This window comes from Schistocerca serialis, chromosome 3 (assembly GCF_023864345.2).
Source record: "Schistocerca serialis cubense isolate TAMUIC-IGC-003099 chromosome 3, iqSchSeri2.2, whole genome shotgun sequence".
Lineage (NCBI taxonomy): Eukaryota > Metazoa > Arthropoda > Insecta > Orthoptera > Acrididae > Schistocerca > Schistocerca serialis.
The window spans coordinates 410,374,372-410,393,827 of record NC_064640.1 but is presented as its reverse complement, the minus strand read 5'-3'; the positions used below and the strand labels follow the sequence as shown (position 1 = coordinate 410,393,827).

The 19,456-nt window shown below is 41.4% G+C and overlaps 1 protein-coding gene across 2 annotated transcripts in view; it reads left to right on the top strand.

The window, feature by feature from the left end:
• LOC126470273 (probable cytochrome P450 CYP44) overlaps positions 1-19,456 on the top strand; it is a 279,280-nt gene that overhangs the window by 175,184 nt on the left and 84,640 nt on the right. For both annotated transcript variants that reach the window (XM_050098015.1, XM_050098016.1), the window contains exon 7: positions 716-882. In XM_050098015.1, coding sequence (XP_049953972.1) covers positions 716-882 — 167 coding nt within the window. The remainder of the gene's footprint in view (positions 1-715; positions 883-19,456) is intronic.

Genomic DNA, 19,456 nt, shown 5'->3' with positions numbered 1-19,456 from the left:
TGGCAAAAGAAGGATTCAAGAGGAAACAGAAATTACTTTGCGGACCACTAAACAAAGATCTGAGGGAAAGACTTGCCACATGTTACATCTGGAGCATTGTATTGTATGGTGTGGAGACCTGGACATTGAGGAAGGAAGATGAAAGAAGATTGGAGGCACTAGAGATGTGGATAAGGAGAAAATGGAAAAAGTGAAATGGGAAGACCGAGTAAGGAATGAAGAAGTGTTAAGAAGAGTTGGAGAAGAATGAAACATACTGAAAGTCATCAGAAAGAGAAAACGGAACTGGATTGGACATTGTTTGAGGAGGGACTGTTTATTGGAGGAAGGAATAGATGGAATGGTGGAGGGAAAAAGGGAAAGAGGAAAAAGAAGATATCAAATGCTGGACAATATACCACGGAGACAAATATTCAGAAATGAAAAGACTGGCTATGAACAGACAAAAGTGGAAGAGGCTTAACCCATGACAAAACCTGGCATAAGGCAGAATACCATAATTATTATTAAATGGCAGAATGTTTGGTTTGTCATCTGAGTTTCTATCAGGTACATAGTGGTGTCACTGTATTGACAATTCATAGGTAGCAATGCGATAGTCTCTCATTATGCCTGATTAGTTTTTGTGCATCTTATAACTTTCTTTAAGTCTTGATAGCTCTTGTAGAAACTCTAAATTTTTAGTAATGTTCTTATTTTGGTAAATTTGTTTCAGACTGTTCCAGCTCTGTTGTATAATCTCTACTGCTTAGCAACAAATCCTGAGGTACAAGACAAAGCATATAGTGAAATCGAATCAGTTCTCAAGGAAACTGATGAAATAACAGTTGATGTTCTTAACAAATTGCCTTACATAAAAGCAATTGTGAAAGAAACTTTCAGGTAATAAAAGGTACCATAGATATTGACTACAGTAATTTTGGTCCATTTACAGGAATATAAGCTTAATTCGATTATTGATTTCTACCACTAACATTCAATCTGGAAAGGACAAATTAATCAACTGTGAGGAGACACACACATTGTTCTGTGCACAATGCTACAATGTCATCTTTGATAATACATAATTGCAACTTAATTGTTATATCTCAGTTTCACTAGCCTGGCTATTTCCATTGGATTAATGCTCTAGAGGGCAGATCAAATGAAATCCCTCAAAGAAAAAAAAGACATGCAAAAATATATGTAGGATGAACATTTGCTCCTGGCAAGTGGTTATGGCAATAGTGTTGTTCTAGCAACAATATGCATTACAAATTTTTATTTCAAAATTAAGTATATTATTGCAAATATTGCTGATAACTTGTCACTTACCAGTGACAGAACAATGTCCTTATTTCACCATAATGAACACTCTTGAAGGATGCATTCCTTTGAAAATATAAATGAGAGTTTAACAAATCATTGAAAAACATTTGAAGTATCTCACACAGATATGATTGATTTAACATTAAGTTTGCAGAATTATTCTTGTCAAGTTTTGTATCTTATTCCAGCAAAGAATAGCTTATTATTATTATTATTATTATTATTATTATTATTATTATTGAATAGCTTATGGCTCATCATTGTTACCACGACCATCATCATCATCATCATCACACAATAGATTACATACAATATTGGTGACATCTCAATAACAAGACTTATTGTTCATCTTTACTAATTAAAACAAAACTGCTGCATGGCTTTAGAACTTATTAATCAAAGCCTATCAGATGACTGCAGTGTGTGAAAAATGCCAGAAACTGATATGCTATTCAATAATGACTCTTAGGTACCAGAAGAAAAGATCAGTATGCATGTGGTGATACTGAGTGTCTAGATCGATTCGGGCATACAAACTTGATACCAAGAAAAATGTATGAGTTTGTGTCTTTGAATATTCTATTGCCTTTGTTCTTCTCTCTTGTTATTATCTTGCTGTACACTTGCGTTGTGAAGTATGTACCTCTTATTGTGTATTGATTCGTGTCAATAAAGTGGTACAACTCATGGAAACAGTATCTGCATATGATGCTGCATACTCACCACTACGAAACTCCCACAACAACTGTACATTTTCAACAAACTCTGAAAACAGGCAGCGCTATATTCTTACCAAGTCAATGGATGTTGTGGAACATCAAAGGCTATTAGGATCTTTTGCCAATATTTCTTGTGCTTCTAATGGATTATGTAGTGCAATGGACAATAGAGAGCTATACAAGTATGAGGATACTAGTGAAAGTGACTGCAACTGTCCTCCTACATGTGTACAAGAATGTGTTGTTTCTACACGGTGAAATTCTGTGTTGCCTTCCACAGATCTGATTGACTTCTTCCTGACAGAAGAGCAGCAGAAACTGATACCAGCAAGCATTACTGGACCTACATCAGATTTTAGTGCCCATGTACAACACTGGGGTCACACTTCTCCTGATTTGATTTGTGCTTCAACACTGCATTGGAAATGGCTAAGATGGTTCCATTACAACGATCATGCAAGCCTCCAGAGCAACAAATCTGCCAGGCAATTTTCTGTGAGTAGTTGAACGGATGGGGACACCGTTGCAGTTCTCATATCAGCTATGAATTTTAGTGGACCCTAAATTAATGCCAGACAATATTCTGTATGCCATATGGGTGAGAAAATTACCTCACAGGATTCAGCTGTCCTTAATAACTAATGGAGGACACACACAAGAGGTCAAACTGCAAGTGGCTGACCATGTTTTGCATTAAAAGATGGATGTCCTTTTTACCCAACAGCCACTAGTGAAACATGCGCGCAGACCCGTATTGTGCAATGATGTGGCAAGCAGCAAGTGAGCAGGGCTGTCTACAAAGCCACTGCAGCCACCTTGGTCTATACCATCGCAGTAACTGAGCAGGGCTGAACACATCTGAAGATTCACAATGCTCACGCCACAGGTCAACATCTCTCAGTTACTGAGATGCACAATGATCAGGTGACAATAACAAACTGGCCAGTACTACACACTACTCAGAGTGCTAACAGCAGCCAGCAGATTGTGTGACAGTCCTGGTTCTAGGCAAGTTTCGGTGCATCCATGTACAAATGCATATTTCCATGTGAGCATCAAAATGCCATTTGTGATCCTGATTAGGTGTCAGAGGTCACAAAATTATTAAAGCGTGCCAAGCTACCAGACATGTGAATCAAACTAGCTTTCTTCCCACATCTGACCATAATGGCTGCCCCTACATTTTTGACATTAGTACCAACCACAATTTTCTGATTGACTTGGGTTCTGAGATACCTAAGCACAATCCTAAACAATACTGTCTGTCCTCACACTTCAGGTACATTGCTTCAGTTGAAAGTGGTAAATGGCTCAGTTATTACAGACTATGGCTGTACCAGCAGCACTGTTCACTTCAGTCGTGGCAACACATTTACGTGTACTTTTTTGTTAGCAGATGTTAATGAACCCCGGTTAGGGGCAGACTTGCTGCACTATTTTCACTTGTGGTCTGATTTGAGATAAGAAGCACTTTTTAACAGAGTATCCACTGATAACATTCGCAAACCCCTTTAGTGCTGGCTGTTCCACAGCATTCAGAAGCACTCAAACTTCCTGTATGAATACTTCAATAGTTACAATCCTCACTTAACAATCAGCTGGCTGCAACAAATCATTCATACATGAGCAACAAGAGAGATTGTCTAGCACTGAAAGAAGAAAATTCCTTGTTAACCGAGACCCTTCATGGCTGGTGCAGCAAACTGGTTGAGGATAACATAATTGAAATTATCCTCAGTTGTCAATCTAATTATCAGCCATCACCTGACTTCTGCCTCAAGGTATTTTGCAAACCATGGAGGACTTACAGAAGAGAGTACAAAACTTCATTAACAGTCACAGGGACAACAAGAAATATAAATGCGTAGATGAGTTGCTCAACTACACTTTATTGGTTTTGGATGCGGTTGATGCTAAAGGTGACCAGAACACATATTGTTCCTAAAGAAAAGCTGTACACATGATCCACAAATGCAGCACATGACTGGAAGCATTGTTGACAATGTGACCTATTCTTCACAACTTCTCTTCAGAATCAGTGGCATACCAACAGGTTAGTGACAGTGCACTCAGTGACAGAACCTCACTGAGCGCACTGTCACTAACCTGTTGATGTGCCACTGATTCTGTTGGTGTGTGTGTGTGTGTGTGTGTGTGTGTGTGTGTGTGTGTGTGTGTGTGTGTGTGTATATTGCCACTGATTCTGTTGGTGTGTCATGTGTGTGTGTGTGTGTGTGTGTGTGTGTGTGTGTGTGTGTGTGTGTGTGTGTGGTACTTCTTCTCAACCCCTTACCCATCATAGGAAGATATTGTGCATAGGACAGAAACTACCAATGGGACATCCATCTTTCATCAGGCATGGTGGCCACCCCATGATAAGTTGCAGATAGCCAAAGGCAATGTGGATGAATTGTGCCTGCTTCCAACAGTGCATGACCTTCCCAAATACATTTTGTTCCGGGGAAAAAAAAAAGTTACCTTTTGGATGTATGGAGATTAAAGAGCACTTAATGTTTGAACTGTTCCCAACTGGTATACTGTACCAAATATACAAGCCTTGTCTCATTCATTATCAGGTGCTTCAGCTTTTAGTGTTGTAGACTGCCAAAAGGCTTTTATACAGATACCCATGGCTATAGGAGACATTCTAGAGATGGTTGCAGCTACCCTCTTTGGGTGGTTCAAGTTTTTGTACTTGCCATTTGAGTTGAAAAATGCTGTGCAGACTTGGCAGTGTTTTATTGATTCTGCTCGGGGCAAGTTTCTGTTCTGCTTCCCTTACCTCAATTGCATGTTAATTTATTTTTTTGTCTGCACCGAAACAGCATGAAGAACATCTCCAACAAGTGTTTAATATGCTGGCTCAATCAGATGTGGTGATGAATCAGCCAAAATTTCAATTACGCCAACAGTCAGTGACATTTTCGTGATGTTGTGTGCTATGTGCCAGGGTCAGACTGACAGAAGAGAGAAGCGAAATAGTATAGCTGACACCTAGGCCTACCACATTCCAGCAGCTAAGAACGTTTTTATGAATGATAAACTTTTACAGGTGATATGTTCTGCAGGCCTTTCAAATCCAGCCGCCACTAACCAATGCTGTAAGCTGTAAAAATACAAAGGGAAAGCAACCAGTGCATTGGACAGTTTGCAGAATGTCTCACACCTAGCAGCTCATCAATCTTCAAAGTTCATAACAGAGCATTTTGTCTGGCCAGGAATAAAAGCTGATTGCAGAAAGTGGACATATGCCTGCCTTCCCTGCCAGTATAGCCAGATGGGGCATTACACCCTTGCACTACAGGACACATTTGAAGAGTCAAAAGACCATTTTTAGCATCTGCACTTGGACTTGGTTGGTCTGTTCCCCAAATTAAATGGTGTCCAATATATTTTATCCATCATAGACAGGACAGTGAGGTGGGTGGAAGCCACCCCCTTACAACACATGACAGTGGTGTCAACAGTATTGTCTTTCATCAATATGTGAATTGCTTGTTTTGGGTGCCTGTTGTCAATCAGAACTGACTAGGGGTGGCAGTTTGAATCACAACTTGTCACAGAAATGTGTAGGTTGTGAGGAGTGCAATGCTTCTACATAACTGCCTGTGATCCTCAAAGCAACAGTTTGGTTGAGTGATAGCACTGAAGGCTGTGTTGATTTGTCACTGTTCACAATGGACTGAAGCAATGGGAATCAGGACAGTTCCAAACATGATCTGAAATCTTCCTTCGCTGAAATATTGTATGGTGAATGTTTGGTGCTACGAGCAGACTTCCTGTTGCCATCCCCACTAATGGCAACCCTAGTGTTATCATCATTGTTAGCAAATTCAGATGCCATTTAGCTCACATCCATATGCCATCTCCTCAAGCTCTCAGTGTACATTGAGTTTTCATACATAAGACAATGACTGCACCCATGTGGTGATCCAAGATAACACCATGTGTACTTTACTCTAACAACCTTATTCTGGCTCACATAAATTACTCTGAAGCAGAGAAAAAACGTTTTCTATCCTACTTCACAGTAAACCATCAACACTATGTGTCCAGTGCCTCAAGCCAGCTTGAGTGCTGTGGAACCACGATGAGAAGGACAATCTGCCGCTGCTACCAGAAGATCTTTCATCCACTTGCACTCTGTCTGAAGGATCTTCAGTCTGATCATGATACCCTGATGAAGGAATTCAACACTGGGCCACCAGTTCCAAGTATCACCGATGTTTATCCATCCCAGTCTCATTATGGCATACCACTCCAGCCTTCCCCCTTTCTGCAAGATTACATTCAGGAGTTGTCTGTGCAAGGACAATGTATTAGTTTATGTATTTGAATATTCTATTGTCTTTGTTCTTCTCTCTCGTTATTGTCTTGTTGTGTACTTGTGTTGTGAAGTGTGTGTCTCTTATTGTGTTTTGATTCATATCAATAAAGGGGTGAAATTTGTGGCAATAGTATCCATATATGATTCTGCACACTCATCACTATGAAGCTCACCTATGTGAATACTGTAGGAGACTCAATGCGTGAAATCCCTAGGCATCCAGATGGATATTAAACTGAAGTGTATATTTTATCCAGAAAGCTGAAATCTAACTGTTTTGCACTTACAAACATGTTTTATTGTATTGAGATGCAAACAGGATTGCTGGCGCTCTTTCTCTCAATACTGTCCAATGGCATGATCTTCTGGGAGCAATGCAGCATGGGTCAAAAAAGTACTTCTTTTACAGCACCTTATAATAACAGTATTTAAAAAGTTGACAACCAAACACCTTGCAGAAGCATCTTCTCTTACACTTACAAGCCAACACACAGTCTCGCTCATAGTAGTTGTGTTTAATAACAAAAGTGAATTTTGGATGAACTGTTCAATTTGCATCCCCAGTAGTGCAACTAACAATAATTTCCACACAGACTTTGCATTCCTGTCTAGGATCGAGAATGGAGTATTATACTCTGGCACAAAATTCCATAGCAGATTTCCACTGGACATCTGTCAGGACATTAATAATTACCAAATACAGAATACTCAAAAACAGAATACTCACTTTACAATTTATCTTATTTGGACCCAGGGATGTAAATTCCACATAACTCTAATGTTTATACTAAAAACATCTTGACTTCACCAGTCTGTAGGTAGCTGACAGTAGTTTCTACCCTCCATGAACCATGGACTTTACTGTTGGTGGAGCTTCTTGCATACCTCAACAATACAGGCAGCCATACCATAGGTGCAACCACAACAGAGTGGTATCTGTTGAGAGGCCAGACAAACATGTGGTTTCTGAAGAGGAGCAGCTGCCTTTTCAGTAGTTGCAGGGGCAACAATCAGGATGACTGACTGATCTGGTCTTATAACATCAACCAAAATGGTGTTGCTGTGCTGGTACTGTGAACGGCTGATAGCAAGGGGAAACTACAGCCATAATTTTTCCTGTGGGCATGCAGCTCTACTGTATGGTTAAATGAAAATTGCATTCTCCTGGGTAAAATATTCTGGAAGTAAAATAGTCCCCTATTTAGATCTCTGGGCAGGGACTACTCGGGACGATGTTGTCATCAGGAGAAACAAAACTGGTGTTCTATGGTTCAGAGTCTAGAATATTAGATTCCATAATCAGGCAGGTAGGTTAGAAAATTTAAAAGGGAAGTGCACAGGTTGAAGTAGGTATAGTGGGAACTAGTGAAGTTCGGTAGCAGTAGGAACAGGACTTCTGGTCAGGTCAATACAGGGCTATAAATACAAAATCAAGTAGTGGTAATCCAGGAGTAGGCTTAATAATGAATAGGAAAGTAGGAATGTGGATAACATACTATGAACAGCTTAGGGAAATCATTATTGTAGCCAAGATGGACACTAAGCTCACTCCACCACAGTAGTAGAAATTTATATGACAACTAGCTTTGCAGATGATGAAGATATTGAGGACATGTATAACGAGATAAAAGAAATTATTCAGGTAGTTAAGGGAGATGAAAAAAAGGAAATGAAATGATCATGTGGCATTGATGGCTAGGAGGCCCTATCCGGGGAAGTTTTGCCACCGAGTTGGAAGTCTTATTTCAGGTGGTGCCACATTGGGCTACTTGCATGCCAGTGATGATGAGAGGATTATGAGGACAACACAACACCCAGTCCCCAAGTAGAAAAAATCTCCAACCGGTCGGGAGCAAGACCCGGGCCCATTGATTAGTAAGCAAACATATTACCACACTGGTAAGCAGGCAGACTGGGGAGATGAAAATTTAATTGTAATGGGGGAATAGAATTTGTTAGTAGGAAAAGAAAGAGAAGGAGAAATAGTGGGTGAATATGGACTGGGCCAAAGGAATGAAGGAGGAAGCCACATGGTAAAATTTTGCACAGATCATAATTTAATCATCACAAACACATAGTTTAAGAATCATGAAAGAAAGTGGTGTACGTGGAAGAGACCCGGAGACACCAGAAGTTTTCAAATTGTTTATATAATGGTAAGACAGAGATTTTGGAACCAGATATTAAACTGTAAGACATTCCCAGGAGCAGATGTAGACTCTGACCACAATTTATTGGTTGTTAACTGTTGATCAGAACTGAAAAAATTGCAAAAAGGTAGGAAGTTAAGGAGATGGAATGTGAACAAGTCAAAAGTACCAGAGATTGTTGAGAGTTTCAGAGGCAGCATTATGCAATGATTAACTAAAACAGGGGAAAGGAGTACAAGGTGTGGCTAGAAAAAAACCGGACTAGTACTGGTGAAACAATAAAACGAATGCAATAAGGCTGAAAGTCGCGTGGCCTGTCACGTGACTCTCGCTCTGCCTACTGCTCGAGTTTCATCTGCCTCCTGCACTCAGTCTGCCCGTGGCGTCTGTTTTAAGTAGTTGACGTTTTGTCTGTGCATCAGAAAATGTTGAGTGTACAGAAAGAACAGCGTGTTAACATCAAATTTTGTTTCAAACTAGGAAAATCTGCAAGTGAAATGTTTGTACTGTTACAACAAGTGTACGGCAATGATTGTTTATCGCGAACACAAGTGTTTGAGTGGTTTAAACGATTTAAAGATGGCCGCGAAGACACCAGTGATGACACTCGCACTGGCAGACCATTGTCAGCAAAAACTGATGCAAACATTGAAAAAATCGGTAAACTTGTTCGACTAGATCGCCGTTTAACAATCAGAGCAGTGTCTGAGCTAACAGGAGTTGACAAGGAAAGTGTTAGGCAGATTCTTCATGAAAGTTTCAACATGAACAAAGTGTGTTCAAAAATGGTTCCAAAGTGTCTCACAATTGAACAGAAGGGACGCCGAAGAATGATTTGTTCTGACATCCTGGAAAACATTGAAAGTGATCCCACCTTCTTACAAAATGTTATTACTTGCGATGAATCATGGTTTTTTACTTACGATCCCAAAACTAAACGCCAATCGATGCATTGGAAAACTCCTGGTTCTCCACGACAAAAAAAAGCACGAATGTCTAAATCGAAATTCAAGGCAATGATGATTGTTTTTTTTTGACATCAAAGGGATTGTGCACGTTGATTGGGTACCAGAGGGACAAACAGTGAATCAGCATTACTACATTAGCGTCCTGGCTACCCTACGTGAGTGAGTACGGAGAAAACGGAACGATTTGTGGAGAAAAAAGTCATGGATCCTTCACCAAGGCAATGCCCCAGCTCACAGTGCGTTGTCAGTGAAGACGTTTTTGGCAAAACACAACATTCCCATCTTAGATCATCCACCCTACTCACTTGATTTGGCCCCCTGTGACTTTTTTCTTTTCCCTAAAGTCAAGTCAGCTTTGAAAGGAACTAGATTTGAGACTGTTGAAGCAGTAAAAGAAAAAGCGATGGAAGTAATGTATGGACTTACCGAAAATGATCTGCAGCATTGCTATGAACAGTGGAAAATTCATATGGAGCGGTGTAGAGACCGAGGAGGAGAGTACATTGAAGGAGATAACATGAAATTGTAAATAATTGTAAATAAATGTTTTTTCCAGCATCAGTCCGGTTTTTTTCTAGCCGCACCTCGTACAGTAGAAGATGAATGAGTAGCTTTGAGAGATGAAATAGCGAAGGCAACATAGGTAAAAACACAAGGCCTAGAAGGAATCCTTGGACATCACAGGAGATATTGAGTTTAATTGATAGAATAAGGAAATATAAAAATGCAGCAAATGAAATGGAATACAAATGTCTAAAAAATGAGATTGACAGAAAGTGCAAAGAATGGGTAAGTAGGAATGGTTAGAGAACAAAAGTAAGAATTTAGAAGCATATTTCACTAGGGGAAAGATAGATACCTCTAACAGGCAAATTGAAGAGGCTTTTGGGGTAAAGACAAGCTGCTGTATCAATATCAAGAGTTCAGGTTGAAAACAAGTGCTAAGCAAAGAAGGGAAAGTGGAAAGGTAGAAAGAGTATATAGAGGATCTATACAAGAGAGATGAACTTCAAGGCAATATTATAGAAAAGGGACATACAATATCAGGCATAAGGTTTTTGGCACCCATGATAAAAACTTGATTTTAATGTAAAATAGACATTGTACAAACTAAATAGACCAACAAAATAAGTATTTTCTCTCTCTCTCTCTCTCTCTCTCTCTCTATCATTAAGTACAGTGCAACATGATTTACATTTTAGACTCTTCAGCGTATCAACCCTATGCCCTCAGAAGAGCTGCACAAACTCTTGGCATTCTGTAGATAAGATTTTGTGGTGTTTTTGCAGGTATTGCAGTCCAACATGCCTGTAAATTATTCAACACATCTTCAACATTAGATCACATCACTTTTATGACCTCCTTGTCAAATTCATCCCATAAGAGTTTAATGGCATTTAAGCTAGGTGACTTGACGTGGCCAAATCACATTCTTCAGTTCTCTGCATTTCTCTTTTCTATTGACATACCTGCTGCACAATTCAGAAGCATGTTTGGGATCATTGTCCTGCTACAGAACAAATACATGACCAGTAAGTCACTCGCCAGATGGAACTGCGTTACTGACAGCTATCCTGTGATATCCTTCCTTCTTTAATGTTCCATTAATTCTCAATAGATCACCAACTTTATCATCCACAAACAATCTCCACACCATGACTGACCCTGCATTGTGCTTTACCATTGATGTCACTCACTGACTCTTCATACATTCTCTACAAAGTTGATGAACAAACAGTGGATGATGGCTTCCAAATACTTAAAATCTAGATTTGTCTGTGAATCATTGCTGCATTATGCATTTTTTTGTGTTGCTGTACTCATTGCAATCTTTTCACCTAATTTTGTTTACATAATAAAGGTAATTTGGCTGCTATGCAGTCCTTTAAATCTTATTCACAAAGATGATGTTGCTCTGTTGAGACAGAAGTTGGAGCTACTCACATAATATTTACTTCCTCATTAATTTCATTCACAGTATGAGAACTCTAATGTTTGCTCTATACACATATGAACTGTTCTTCCCTGTATGATGTTACTTGGGGCCTTCCTGATCATGAAACACTTGCACTGGCTCCAGTTTAGATTGATCCACTCCAATGTATGCACCACTGTGAATTGAGCTGTGTGAACTTTTATTGCTGTTGCCCTACTAGAACAGCATTCCTAATACAGATCTACAATTACAGCACATTTTTCATTATAAATCTCCTCCTTTTGTACTATTAGGAGGTAATATTGTATGAACCTGATCAGGTATACAAACACACTGGTAGGTGCACATAATATACTCTAAACTAACAAACTGATTGCTGCACAGACAGCTGAAGGAATGAGGCCTGTTCGAATGGAACCATCGTAGGTTAAGACAAGTCAATGTTGTTGTTGATGCTCATCAGTGTCCTTCTATGTGAACAACCAGTCAAATACACAAGAGAGACACTTAGTCTTTACATGTTTATACTTGTTTTATTATCAGAATGGGGCTATGGCAGAATATTCAAAATGAAATCCTTGTTTTAACCACAAATCCATAGTTGTGATAGGTGATTGAAAACTTTCGGCTGGTAATGTAGATGAAGATGAGATAGAAGATAAGAAGATACTGTGAGAAGAATTTGACAGTGCACTGAAAGTCCTAGGTCGGAAAAGGGCCCGTGGAGCAGAAGACATTCCATCAAAACTACTGATAGGCTTGGGAGAACCAGTCATGACAAAGCTGTTCCATCTGATGTGTTAGATGTCTGAAACAGACAAAATACCGTCAGACTTCAAGAAGAATTTAATAATTTAAATCCCGAAGAAAGCAGGCAGTGATAGGTGTGAATATTACTAAACTATCAATTTAATAAATCGTGGTTGCAAAATACTAACACAAATCCTTTACAGTGGAATGGAAAAACTAATAGAAGCTGACTCCAGGGGGGATCAGTTTGGATTCCAGAGAAATATAGGAACTCAGGGGGCAACACTGACCCTACAACTTATCTTAGAGGATAGGTTAAGGAAAGGCAGACCTATGTTTATGTCACTTCTAGACTAAGAGAAAGCTTTTGGCAATGTTGTCTGGAATACTCTCTCTCAAATTCTGAAGATACCACCAGGGGTAAAATACAGGGAGTAAAAGGCTGTTTACATCTTGCACAGAAATCAGACAGCAGTTACAAGAATTGAGAGGTGTTAAAGGGAAGCTGTGGTTGAGAAGAGAGTGAGACAGGGTTGTATCCTATCCCTGCTGTGGTGCAGTGTGTGCATTAAGTGTGCAGTAACCAAAACCATACAAAAATTTGGAATAGGAATTAAAGGTCAGGTTTTGCAATTATACTGTAATTCTGTCAGAGACAGCAAAGGACTTGGAAGAGCAGTTGGATGGAATGGACAGCATCTTGAAAGGAGGATATAAGATGAACATCAACAAAAGCAAAACAAAGATAATGGAATGTAGTCAACTTAAATCAGATGATGCTTAAGGAATTAGATTTGAAATGAAACACTAAAGGAGTAGACGAGTTTTGCTATTTGGACATAAAAAAAAACTGATGATGGCCAAAGTAGTGAGGATCCATTTCTGATGAAGAGAAATTTGTTAACATCAAAAATAGATTCAAGTGTCAGGCAGTCTTTCCTTAAGGTATTTGTCTGGAGTGTAGCCACCATGTATGGAAGTGAAACATGGACAATAAACTGTTTAGACAAGAAGAGAATATAAGGTTTTCAAATGTGGTGCTACAGAAGAATGCTGAAGATTAGATAGGTAGATTGCATAACTAATGGAAAGGTAATGAATGGAACTGGGGAGACAAGAAGTTTGTGGCATAGTGGGACTAAAAGAAGGGATTGGTTGGTAGGACACATTCTGGGATGCCGAGGGATCACCAATGTAGCATTGGAGGGAAGTGGGGGGAGGGGGGGGGGGGTAAAACTCATAGAGGGAGACTAAGAGGTAAACACAGTAAACAGATTCAGAAGAATATAGGTTGCAGTAGTTATCTGGAGATGAAGAGGCTTGCACACAATAATGTAACATGGGAGCTGCATCAAACCAGTCTTCAGAATGAAGACAACAACAACAGCAGCAGCAGTTGTGTGAAGTAAATGTTTTATTTAAAGTGTTGTATAGTTGTTGTGTAACATGTTTAATGTCCCTGACGTCCTTCATAAAGGGATTTACAGAACACAATGAATGGATGAATGATTGAAAGAGTGTAACTAAAGAATGTTGTGTTGTGGTCTTCAGTCCTGAGACTGGTTTGATGCAGCTCTCCATGCTACTCTATCCTGTGCAAGCTTTTTCATCTCCCAGTACCTACTGCAACCTACATCCTTCTGAATCTGCTTAGTGTATTCATCTCTTGGTCTCCCCCTACGATTTTTACCCTCCACGCTGCCCTCCAATACTAAATTGGTCATCCCTTGATGCCTCAGAACATGTCCTACCAACTGATCCCTTCTTCTGGTCAAGTTGTGCCACAAACTTCTCTTCTCCCCAATCCTATTCAATACTTCCTCATTAGTTATGTGATCTACCCATCTAATCTTCAGCATTCTTCTGTAGCACCACATTTCGAAAGCTTCTATTCTCTTCTTGTCCAAACTATTTATCGTCCATGTTTCACTTCCATACATGGCCACACTCCATACGAATACTTTCAGAAATGACTTCCTGACACTTAAATCAATACTGGATGTTAACAAATTTCTCTTCTTCAGAAACGCTTTCCTCGCCATTGCCAGCCTACATTTTATATCCTCTCTACTTCGACCATCATCAGTTATTTTGCTCCCCAAATAGCAAAACTCCTTTACTACTTTAAGTGCCTCATTTCCTAATCTAATTCCGTCAGCATCACCCGACTTAATTAGACTACACTCCATTATCCTTGTTTTGCTTTTGTTGATGTTCATCTTATATCCTCCTTTCAAGACACTGTCCATTCCATTCAACTGCTCTTCCAAGTCCTTTGCTGTCTCTGACAGAATTACAATGTCATCGGCGAACCTCAAAGTTTTTATTTCTTCTCCATGAATTTTAATACCTACTCCGAATTTTTCTTTTGTTTCCTTTACTGCTTGCTCAATATACAGATTGAACAACATCGGGGAGAGGCTACAACCCTGTCTTACTCCCTTCCCAACCACTGCTTCCCTTTCATGTCCCTCAACTCTTATAACTGCCATCTGGTTTCTGTACAAATTGTAAATAGCCTTTCGCTCCCTGTATTTTACCCCTGCCACCTTTAGAATTTGAAAGAGAGTATTCCAGTCAACATTGTCAAAAGCTTTCTCTAAGTCTACAAATGCTAGAAACGTAGGTTTGCCTTTCCTTAATCTTTCTTCTAAGATAAGTCGTAAGGTCAGTATTGCCTCACGTGTTCCAGTGTTTCTACGGAATCCAAACTGATCTTCCCCGAGGTTGGCTTCTACTAGTTTTTCCATTCGTCTGTAAAGAATTCGTGTTAGTATTTTGCAGCTGTGACTTATTAAGCTGATAGTTCGGTAATTTTCACATCTGTCAACACCTGCTTTCTTTGGGATTGGAATTATTATATTCTTCTTGAAGTCTGAGGGTATTTCGCCTGTTTCATACATCTTGCTCACCAGATGGTAGAGTTTTGTCGGGGCTGGCTCTCTCAAGGCCGTCAGTAGTTCTGATGGAATGTTGTCTACTCCCGGGGCCTTGTTTCGACTCAGGTCTTTCAGTGCTCTGTCAAATTCTTCACGCAGTATCATATCTCCCATTTCATCTTCATCTACATCCTCTTCCATTTCCATAATATTGTCCTCAAGTACATCACCCTTGTATAGACCCTCTATATACTCCTTCCACCTTTCTGCTTTCCCTTCTTTGCTTAGAACTGGGTTTCCATCTGAGCTCTTGATATTCATACAAGTCGTTCTCTTATCTCCAAAGGTCTCTTTAATTTTCCTGTAGGCGGTATCTATCTTACCCCTAGTGAGATAGGCCTCTACATCCTTACATTTGTCCTCTAGCCATCCCTGCTTAGCCATTTTGCACTTCCTGTCGATCTCATTTTTGAGACGTTTGTATTCCTTTTTGCCTGTTTCACTTACTGCATTTTTATATTTTCTCCTTTCATCAATTAAATTCAATATTTCTTCTGTTACCCAAGGATTTCTACTAGCCCTCGTCTTTTTACCTACTTGATCCTCTGCTGCCTTCACTACTTCATCCCTCAAAGCTACCCATTCTTCTTCTACTGTATTTATTTCCCCCATTCCTGTCAATTGCTCCCTTATGCTCTCCCTGAATCTCTGTACAACCTCTGGTTCTTTTAGTTTATCCAGGTCCCATCTCCTTAAATTCCCACCTTTTTGCAGTTTCTTCAGTTTTAATCTACAGGTCATAACCAATAGATTGTGGTCAGAGTCCACATCTGCCCCTGGAAATGTCTTACAATTTAAAACCTGGTTCCTAAATCTCTGTCTTACCATTATATAATCTATCTGATACCTTCTAATATCTCCAGGGTTCTTCCATGTATACAACCTTCTTTCATGATTCTTAAACCAAGTGTTAGTTATGATTATGTTGTGCTCTGTGCAAAATTCTACCAGGCGGCTTCCTCTTTCATTTCTGTCCCCCAATCCATATTCACCTACTATGTTTCCTTCTCTCCCTTTTCCTACACTCGAATTCCAGTCACCCATGACTATTAAATTTTCGTCTCCCTTCACAATCTGAATAATTTCTTTTATTTCATCATACATTTCTTCAATTTCTTCGTCATCTGTAGAGCTAGTTGGCATATAAACTTGTACTACTGTAGTAGGTGTGGGCTTCGTATCTATCTTGGCCACAATAATGCGTTCACTATGCTGTTTGTAGTAGCTTACCCGCATTCCTATTTTCCTATTCATTATTACATAACTAAAGAATACGTTTGCAAAATATGTAAAGTATTTGATACAGAGAGCTGTTGCTTTACCTCCAGCCTTCTGGAAACTGTAGGACTATATGAAAAGTCTGATGGTGTGCTCTGCATAACAAGTCATCATATAAAGGCTACAAGGAAGGCAGGTTATAGACTAATGACCTATCAACTAACTGACCACTGGGCTGAATGGCCACCACCAAACTGTAGCTGAGAAGAGGATTGATCACCCAATGGCAGAACACACTGCTGAGCACAACATGCTCAAGTTCAATGGCTCCTTCATAACCTGTGCAATCTAGATCCTTTCCTGCAACACCAGCTCTTCTGAACAACACAGATGAGTGTTATCCTTGCTATATATCCTTCACTCCCATAATCCTCCTGGCCTCAATATCCACTAACTCACTACACCCACACCACCTAACCAACAGTCTCTCCTTCCTCTATCTTGTCAGTCTCTCCCAATCCGTACCCCACATGATCATGCACTGCACAAGCTCACTGGCTCTGGTGCCCGTGTGTCGCATTCCTTTCCTGTAAACCTGCTGCCTCTCCCTCCAGCATTCCTAAGATTTTTCATTCTTTTCTCTGTGTCTGTCAATGAGTCAACACTTCTGCTATTCAGTGAGTGGTCTCCTTTGGTCCTAAGTTATTTACATTCTGCCAGAACTGTCCTTATTATATCTGTCAATATAGAGGTAATTAGAAATGGAGCTCTAGCTCAGTTGGACATGGGTGAGAAAGAACATTTTTAACATGCAACAATGGTACATGAGAAATTGTATTCATGTTTAAACTTGTTTGTAGAAAATCTTCAGGCCAACTTCTTCCTAAGACAGATAACAACCAGACGAAACATAAATGAAGAAGAGCAGTTAATATCTGGGATATATCAACACAAAAACATTGTAATAACGTAAAGTTGAACAAATATACACTCCTGGAAATTGAAATAAGAACACCGTGAATTCATTGTCCCAGGAAGGGGAAACTTTATTGACACATTCCTGGGGTCAGATACATCACATGATCACACTGACAGAACCACAGGCACATAGACACAGGCAACAGAGCATGCACAATGTCGGCACTAGTACAGTGTATATCCACCTTTCGCAGCAATGCAGGCTGCTATTCTCCCATGGAGACGATCGTAGAGATGCTGGATGTAGTCCTGTGGAACGGCTTGCCATGCCATTTCCACCTGGCGCCTCAGTTGGACCAGCGTTCGTGCTGGACGTGCAGACCGCGTGAGACGACGCTTCATCCGGTCCCAAACATGCTCAATGGGGGACAGATCCGGAGATCTTGCTGGCCAGGGTAGTTGACTTACACCTTCTAGAGCACGTTGGGTGGCACGGGATACATGCGGACGTGCATTGTCCTGTTGGAACAGCAAGTTCCCTTGCCGGTCTAGGAATGGTAGAACGATGGGTTCGATGACGGTTTGGATGTACCGTGCACTATTCAGTGTCCCCTCGACGATCACCAGTGGTGTATGGCCAGTGTAGGAGATCGCTCCCCACACCATGATGCCGGGTGTTGGCCCTGTGTGCCTCGGTCGTATGCAGTCCTGATTGTGGCGCTCACCTGCACGGCGCCAAACACGCATATGACCATCATTGGCACCAAGGCAGAAGCGACTCTCATCGCTGAAGACGACACGTCTCCATTCGTCCCTCCATTCACGCCTGTCGCGACACCACTGGAGGCGGGCTGCACGATGTTGGGGCGTGAGCGGAAGACGGCCTAACGGTGTGCGGGACCTTAGCCCAGCTTCATGGAGACGGTTGCGAATGGTCCTCGCCGATACCCCAGGAGCAACAGTGTCCCTAATTTGCTGGGAAGTGGCGGTGCGATCCCCTACGGCACTGCGTAGGATCCTACGGTCTTGGCGTGCATCCGTGCGTCGCTGCGGTCCGGTCCCAAGTCGACGGGCACGTGCACCTTCCGCCGACCACTGGCGACAACATCGATGTACTGTGGAGACCTCACGCCTCACGTGTTGAGCAATTCGGCGGTACGTCCACCCGGCCTCCTGCATGCCCACTATACGCCCTCGCTCAAAGTCCGTCAACTGCACATACGGTTCACGTCCACGCTGTCGCGGCATGCTACCAATGTTAAAGACTGCGATGGAGCTCCGTATGCCATGGCAAACTGGCTGACACTGACGGCGGCGGTGCACAAATGCTGCGCAGCTAGCGCCATTCGACGGCCAACACTGCGGTTCCTGGTGTGTCCGCTGTGCTGTGCGTGTGATCATTGCTTGTACAGCCCTCTAGCACTGTCCGGAGCAAGTATGGTGGGTCTGACACACCGATGTCAATGTGTTCTTTTTTCCATTTCCAGGAGTGTATTTCAAGGAAGAAGCAATACATGAAAGTCACAGATCAAGTAAATCAAGTAAGACGTGTGTACACTTTAACAGTCAAATCATAACTGAGTCCAGGCCTAGCTGCCGCTGGCTGACTGGCCGCTTAGGTGGCGCTGCTGCTGTATGGCTGGCAGACAGCACCGCATGTAGAGGATGCGCGTAACTGCACAGCGGCACTTTGAAAGATCGGCGAGTCACAACACTTTTCCCTCCTTTGAATTTTTTGCACAGGTCTTGATGGAGGTGGGCTGTAGATTGCTAATGCTGATAGGTGTTGTTTGACTGGCCATAAAGTCTCATGGAGGAGGCTTCCCGTACAGACGGAAGTGTCACTGATGATAACGGGTCGAGATGACAGGAGACGTGGGGGTCGAATCTGCTGGGGCCCTGTGCACCAATCTGCCCGTTGCGGCAAGTCCGGTTGTTATAACAGGAGACATGGGCGATGTGTCCGCGTCCGTAGGAGAAGGAGGCGAGTAGAGTTGCTCCGACAGATGATGGTCATCTGGTTCCTGATGGGCACATCTCCTGGTAGTGTCAGTTCTTGTGCTGGCACCGATATGATGGTGAGAGGACTGCACTGTGAGTAATGAGAGATTCCAGTATCCCAAGTGTCAGGTAGAGCCGAAGGTGGTGTAGCGGCATCCGGAACAGGCGTTGCCGGCACATGAGGCCGAAGCTGGTCCGAATGACGCACTGCAACACCCGTGT